General features: G+C 50.1%; 1 protein-coding gene across 1 annotated transcript; it reads right to left on the reverse strand.

Moving 5' to 3' along the window:
• Positions 1–835: 835 nt before the first annotated feature.
• On the reverse strand, positions 836–6316 carry LOC141674871 (uncharacterized). Its single transcript, XM_074481572.1, has 5 exons — positions 5506–6316; positions 4338–5274; positions 3518–3866; positions 2480–3298; positions 836–847 (listed from the first exon to the last, which is right to left on the reverse strand). Exons 1-5 carry the CDS (start codon positions 6314–6316, stop codon positions 836–838), a joined length of 2928 nt encoding a protein of 975 aa, XP_074337673.1.
• Between the last annotated feature and the right edge of the window lie 1391 nt (positions 6317–7707).

Genomic DNA, 7707 nt, shown 5'->3' on the forward strand with positions numbered 1-7707 from the left:
CTCTTCCCTCTTCTTCTTCTGCCAATATGGTTGCGACCACATTCGGCCGGCTCGCCCAAGGTCACATCAGCGAGCAGGATTTAAAGGATTGGTCTTCTTCTGCTCTCGAGGTTAACCAGGATGCACTCTCCCGAGCCGCGGCCGAAGTATACTATCGTCAGTTATCTAAGGCTCGAGAGATGCGAGCCCTCAGCCAGACCAACACAAAGCTTGAGGCTAAGGTCAAGTCCCTTCAGAGTAAGGTCGCTGAGCACGGGCAAGAGAAAGTTACGCTGGTGAACAACTATAATCAGAAGATAGTTAACCTGAACGCTGCTCATGACAAGGCCCTAAGGGAGCAGAAGGAGGCTCATGACCTGGCTGCTGAGGCATGTAAGAAGGAGAAGGATGCCCTCGAGGAGAGGGTGCTCGAGCTGGAGGGATCAGTCTCTGCCCTGACCGAGGGCCATGAGGCCGCCCTCACTGATGCTAGGAACCTGGGGGCCAGGAATTTCATGAAAGTCTTTATGAAGAAGGTTCCTGACTTCGATTGGGCGGCTCTGGGTGCGAGCACAGCGAGGCATGCTGACAAGTTGAAGCTGGAGATGGAGAGGGATGCCCAAATTGCTGAGGAGGCTCGGCTCGCGGCCGAGAAGGCCCAGGTCGCTGGTGAAAATCGTGAGGGAGCAGAGGCTGATAACCCTTAATGTAATTTTGATTAGAACTAGACTTTTGACTGGGTAAGCGGGCACCCCTCTCGCCTCGCGTTTGTATTTGAAATATTCTGCCTCGGGGCATAACTTATTTAACTTTTGTTTGTATAAAATGTCTAAGTTTTTTGTGCCCGCGTATGTCTTTACAGTGCTAGCTGGTTTTTTTTTTTTTATCTTTAAATCAAACAACCATTGAAAGAGAATGCCAAGTGGAACAAGCCCGCATCGACTCGCAGGTGTTGTAGGTGTGCTCGCACTAGGAGCTCGCATGTGTCTTCTCCTCGCATCATGCGATTTTGAGTATGTTTGATGGAGGGCTGGGCCCCCTGGGTCGCATTTATGGTTTTGAGGGCCAGGGTATGAGCTCGCATCGCGGGCCTATATCTCTATCCACATCTTTTATCTACTATGTGTTCGTATTTGTCTAAGCGGGCCGTGGCCCGGCTCGTTTCATGTTCTTGGCATCAAGCGGGTCGGGGCCCAGCTTGATTTAACATGTTAATAAAACAACTGTTCTGTCCTCGCATGGGTTCCCAAGGATGGGGTCCCCTGCTGGGTATTTAATCTATTAACAGAAGTTAAAATATCAAGTGCACAAATAGAGATCAATCGTTTATTCATAGATAATGGGAAGTGAAAGGAATACATGCTTGTGGTCTCAGGGAGGCACCTATATGGCACTACCCCCCGAGACTTAGGAATATTTGAAGATAATACTAAGTCTGAAAAGAATAATATTACTGATAATACTTGCGAAGGTGTTCCGCGTTCCAGGCTCTTGGGATCAACTTGTCTTGCATATCATTGAGGTGGTAGGTTCCCTCCCAGAGCACCGATTTTATCTTGTAAGGGCCTTCCCAATTTGCTCCCAAGACTCCGTGACTCACCACCTTGGTATTTGGCATGACCCGGCGCAGAACTAAATCTCCCACCTTGAAAGATCGGGCTCGAACCTTACTGTTGTAATGCCTAGCTGTCCTCTGCTGATATGCCGCAATCCTGATCTGAGCCTCTTCTCGAGTTTCTTCGATCATATCCAAATAGAGCCGATGATTGACCTCGTTTGCCTCTGAGTCATAGTTGTCCCTTCAAAAAGATCCTGCTCCCACTTCAACGGGCACCATAGCTTCACACCCATACACCAGAGAGAAAGGGGTCTCTCCAGTTGTGGTTCGGGGTGTAGTGTTATAAGACCATAGGACCTGGGCGAGTTCTTCTGGCCATGCTCCTTTCTTCTCTTCAAGCTTTGCCTTTAAGGTATGCTTAATGATTTTATTAACAGCCTCTGTCTGCCCGTTACTCTGGGGGTGGCAGACTGCGCTAAAGCTCTTCTGAATCCCCAGCTGCTCACAAAACTCTCGCATCTCCTTGCTATCAAATTGTTTCCCATTGTCAGATATCAGCTTGTAAGGGATGCCATAGCGACATACAATAGCCTTGTATACAAACTCCCGGAGCTTTCTCGCTGTGATAGTGGCTAGGGGCTCGGCCTCTGCCCACTTAGTGAAATAGTCTACCGCAACTACCGCATACTTGACGCCTCCCCTGGCCTTCGGGAGTTCCCCAATCAGATCAATTCCCCACATGGAGAAGGGCCAGGGGCTCATGAGGGATGTGAGAGAGGCCACGGGGTTGTTGTAATAATTGGCATATCGCTGACACTTATCACAAGCTTGGGAGAATTCAAAGGCGTCTTTTTTCAGCGTTGGCCAGTAGTAGCCTTGACGGAGGATTTTCTGAGCTAGAGAGCTACCCCCCGAGTGATTGCCACAAATACCCTCGTGTACTTCCCTTAGGATGTAGTTGCATTCCTCCCCATGTATGCATTTCAGAAGAGGAACACTGAACCCCCTTCTGTATAGAATCTCGTCGTATATCACATAGCGGGCTGCTTTGTATTTTATTCTCCTTGCCTCGTTCTTTTCATCCGAAAGTGAACCTTCTCTTATGTATGCTAGAATAGATGTCATCCACGTGGGGCCGAGCTCATTATTGAGGCTGCCCACCTCGTGCTCGGGCACACTAGGTTGCCTCTGTATATCAAGAGGCACGGTCCCTAGCAAAGTGCTCTCGCGGCGTGAACCGAGCTTAGCTAGCTCGTCCGCGCCTTCATTCTGCCCACACGGGATTAGTTCCAGCCTCACCTCGTTGAATCTTGCGATTATCCTCTGTGCGCACTTCAGGTAAAGCTCTGTTCTCGGCCCCTTAGCTTGATACCCCCCATTTATCTGATAGACCACAATCATGGAGTCACTAAACACATTCAAATTCTCGACCTTCATTTCCAAAGCTAGCTTGAGACCGTTGATCAGGGCCTCATACTCGGCATCATTGTTGGTTGCATGAAAGGCCAGATGGGTCGCATGTCTGATTTTGTGAGCCTCTGGGCTGATTAGCTCGATTCCAGCTCCTGCTCCATCACCGTTAGAGGCACCATCCACATATAGGCTCCACCATGGGGCACTATTTTGTCTCTCCAGTCCAACTTCTTCTGTGCTAGGTATAACAACAAGGGCTCCCGGCTCCACTTCTTGATGTGGGGGAAATTCTAGCACAAAATCGGCCAGGGCTTGGCCTTTGATCGCAGTCCTTGGCTTATAATCCACCTCGAATTGGCCGAGCTCAACCGTCCACTTCAACATTCGACCAGAAGATTCTGGTCTATGCATCACTTGTCTGAGGGGGTAGGAGGTTCGCACTTCTATCTTATGTGCCTGAAAATAGGGCCTGAGTTTTCGGGAGGCCAGAATCAGAGCATACGCTAGCTTTTCGAGGCTTGTGTATCGAGTCTCGGCATCGGCTAGCCTTTTACTCACATAATATACCGGGAGCTGGACACCATCCTCCTCTCGGACTAATACTGCACTTATTGCAAAGTCGGAGACGGCCAAGTATAGGATCAAAGTTTCTCCTGCTTTTGGGTTGGTCAACATGGGAGGGCTACTGAGATGCTTCTTTATGTTCTGAAAGGCTTCCTCACATTCTTCGGTCCACTTAAAGTTCCTCCCCACTCCTTTGATTGCTTTGAAGAACTCTTGGCATTTATCGGAGGATTTTGAGACGAAGCGGTTTAAGGCAGCCACTCGTCCTGTTAAGCTTTGAACATCCTTCACCCGTCGAGGGGATCTCATCCCGAGTAGTGCTTGTATCTTGGCTGGGTTGGCCTCAATGCCTCTATGGTTGACAATAAATCCCAAAAACTTCCCCGATTCAACCCCAAACACGCATTTCTGGGGGTTGAGTTTCATTCTGTACTCCCTTAGGATCTGGAACATTTCTGCCAGGTGGCGGACATGATCCCTCGCTTCTTTCGATTTCACCAGCATGTCGTCTACATAGGCCTCCATAGTCTTCCCCAATTGATGTTTGAACATCTTATTCACCAGCCTCTGATAGGTTGCCCCCGCATTAAGGAGCCCGAAGGGCATCCCGATGTAACAGTAAAGGCCCCGATCAGTAATAAAGGAGGTGTGCTCCTGATCTGGCCCATACATGGGGATTTGGTTATATCCCGAATAAGCATCCATAAAACTAAGCAGCGCGTGCCCAGCCGTGGAATCAACCAGCTGGTCGATTCGGGGTAGAGGAAAGCTGTCCTTCGGGCAAGCTTTGTTCAGGTCGGTGAAGTCTACACATGTCCTCCACTTGCCATTGGGCTTCTTGACAAGCACAGGGTTGGCCAGCCACACGGGGTAGAAGGCTTCTCTCACAAGTCCTGCCTCCATTAATCTATCCACTTCTTCTCTGAGGGCCTCTGCCCTCTCTCCACTAATCGGCCGTCTCTTTTGCCTAACCCCCTTCTTTTTCGGGTCCAAGTTGAGCCGGTGGCATATGTCATTTGGGTCAATCCCTATCATATCGGAGTGTGACCATGCAAAGACATCCAAATTCTCCCTTAGGAAGCGGGCTAGATCCTCTCTCAAGTCAGGACTTAGGTTAGAGCCTATTCTGAGTACCTTGGAGGGATCATTTGGGTCTACCAAGATCGGGATTGTGTCCTCTACGGCCCCGGCCCTCTCGACCATTGAGGGCATTCTCGGGTCTAGATCTGCTCGAGCCTCGCTAGTTTTTTCCATTTCCGTGATTGCCAAACCTTCCGCATCCTTGAGCTCGGTTTGGTGAGCTTGGGTCGGGTTTATCAAGCGTTCAGAGGTCGCAGTTACAGTTCGAGTGATTCCGTCGGGTGGGTCCATAGTGATTGTCGTTTCTTTGTGCGCCCACTTCCCTCTCCTAAGTGTTGCAATGATTTGTTCTGGGCTCTCTTCTTCATCACTTGCTTCCTCTACAATCCCCTCTTGTATCAACATGATGGGCTGAGATGCTTCCATTAGTAAGGCCTCTGGGCGTGGTTCCACATGAATTCCCATGTGCTCGAAGTAGTTCTCGGGCAACTCCTCAATTGAAATCAAATTACAAGTCTCGTGGCCCTTAGAACGTATTCTTTTCCTGCCCTCTGCCTCTTCCATGGGGATGTCACACTCACCTGCTTCAGCTATCTCCTTTGAGGCATTTCTTGACTCGGCCGCTTTGAGTGCCTGGTTGTAGCAGACCCTGGATTCGTATTGACAGCTCTTCAAGATGCCTACCCCCGTGGGGGTTGAGAATTTTATCGTCATATGATGGATCGAGGTCACCATCCTCATTGCCCTCATAAGGGGTCTGCCTACTATAACATTGTAGGCACAAGGCTGGTCTACGACTGTAAACATAGCGATCTGGGTGGCCGCATGAGGCTCCTCTCCTATGGTCACCGGGAGCCGAATTGTCCCTTTCACTCCGATCGAGTCTCCCGTGAACCCGTACAGGTGCCCACCTGTTGAGGTTAATTCTCTATCCAATAATCCCAGTTTTTTGTAGGCATCATAAGTCAAAACATCAGCCGAGCTTCCGGTGTCCACCATTGCTCGGTGAACATTCACCGTCCCAATCTTCATTTTTATGACTAGGGCATCGGTATGAGGGTAATGCACCAATTTTGCATCATTCTCTTTAAACACGATATCATCGACCTCCCTTTCAAAGAGCTCCGGGGGCCTTTGGCTTAGATGATTGACGTTGGTGTGCGGCTTGTCCTTTGCTTCCCGGGCATATCTGTCCATCGCCTTCCGGCTGTCTCCACCAATGTGAGACCCGCCTAGAATAATATGAATACTACCAGCCCGAGGGATCCTTTCTTTGTCTTCTGGGGGTGGAGGAGGGACGGTATGATAATCCGTCCTGTGTCTTCGAACCTCCTTGACAACCCACTCCGTAAGCTTCCCTTGTCTAATCAAAGTCTCGATCTCATCCTTTAGTTGTCTACAATCAGCTGTATCATGTCCGGTGGCCTCATGGTATGCACAATACTTCGAAGTGTCTCTTTTATTGTAGTCTGTGAGAGGAGTTGCCTTCCTGAATACCCCCTTCCCCACATATGTAGCATATATGTGGTCGATAGAGGCTACCAGAGGGGTGTGTGTCTGCCATTTGCTTGTATAAGGTCTTCCCGAATCTTTAGTGGTCTCTTTGCCACGGGCAGACTTTTTCGGGCTCGAACTACGCCGATATGTCTTCCTCCTTTCGTCAGGGCTTGAGGATCGGTCCCTCTTGTCTCGATAGCTTTCGCTGATTTTCAGCTCTCTCATCGATTTCTCTACCCTCTTGAAGGGTTCGGCTTGCTCATAGAACTCGGCCAAGGTCCTCGGCTCACTCGCTTGGAGGCTCTTCCAAAATTTTGATCCTTCTTTCAGCCCTGCTATCAAGAAATTTTTGATGGTCTCCTCACTGGCTCCTCTCACCTTGGGGACCTCGGCGTTGAACCGACGAAAGTATTCTGCCAAGGGCTCCCCCTCCCTTTGCTTGATGTTGGCTAACGTGGCCACAGGAGGCGAATAGTGGAGGGTCGACTGAAATTGTCTGACGAACAAGTCCTCTAATTGCCTCCACGTTCTTATGCTAGCCGGTCCCAACTTGGAGAACCATTGTTGGGCACTACCTCTGAGTGATGCCGCGAAGAGTCTGCAACGGTCATCTCCGGCACCTGATAGACTTCCATCTCAGTGTTAAATTGAATAAGGTAGGGGGGATGATCGGATAGCAGCCGTAAATGGAGAGGGGGCAGCAGAAGCAGGGGGCCCTCTCTTCTCTTGCTCCATCTCATCTAAGATCCTTCTCAGGTCCCTTACTCTAACAACTTCTCCTTCTCTGTCACCTCCCGTATTACTCGAATGATGTGAGCCCTGAGGTCGTTCACGGCGTCCCCCTCCTCCAGCTCGGTCCTGCGACTCCTCTTCACGATTGTATCTGCGTCTATGTCGCTCCTCCCTCCTGGGTGAGGTGTGTTGACGTCTTTCCGGAGGGGTCGTTGCCCGTTCCCTTTTCGAGCCTCTTTTATCCACGGGTTCTTTCTCTTCTCTCTCCTTCTTACAATTCTCCAATTTGAGCCTGAGGTCATGTTCGCTTAGTTTTCTACCCACTCGGTCTAGCACGCTAGTTGACCTTGCCTCAGATGAAGCTGGCTTCGGCCCCGATCTCGTAGAGATCTGGCTGCCCCGCTCATCATGGCCTCGGGGTATATCTTCCTTTTCACGCGATGTTTCTTTCTTCTGTTTGGTCTCGGTTGCCACGTCATCAAAATCGTGGATCAGCTTCTTCTGAGGGCCTTTGCCCTTCCAGCTACGCTGTGAGACCTTGAGGCGGCGCGCCTTACGCTTGGCGTTCCGGACCGAGCTTCTTTCTACCTTTGACATTCGGGCGTTGATCTAATTCATTTGATCGGCCAGCCCTTCGAGATACGTCATCACAGCCTGCCCGTCCACGGTTGCAATTGGTGGAGGTGGCGCCTGATTCTCTGGGGGCGTGTGTTCGAAAGTAGGGTCCTTCTTGCCTCCGCTCCCTGGTGTCGTCGCTTGCTTGCTTTCTTTGGTCATCTTTCTCCCTAAGATGAACAACACCCCTCCTTCTAGCGCCAAATGTTATAGGGAGAATTTCGTATAACAATGTTGTGGAGGTTAATGGGCGGAACAAAGATCAAGGA

Source organism: Apium graveolens, chromosome 7, assembly GCF_009905375.1.
Source record: "Apium graveolens cultivar Ventura chromosome 7, ASM990537v1, whole genome shotgun sequence".
Lineage (NCBI taxonomy): Eukaryota > Viridiplantae > Streptophyta > Magnoliopsida > Apiales > Apiaceae > Apium > Apium graveolens.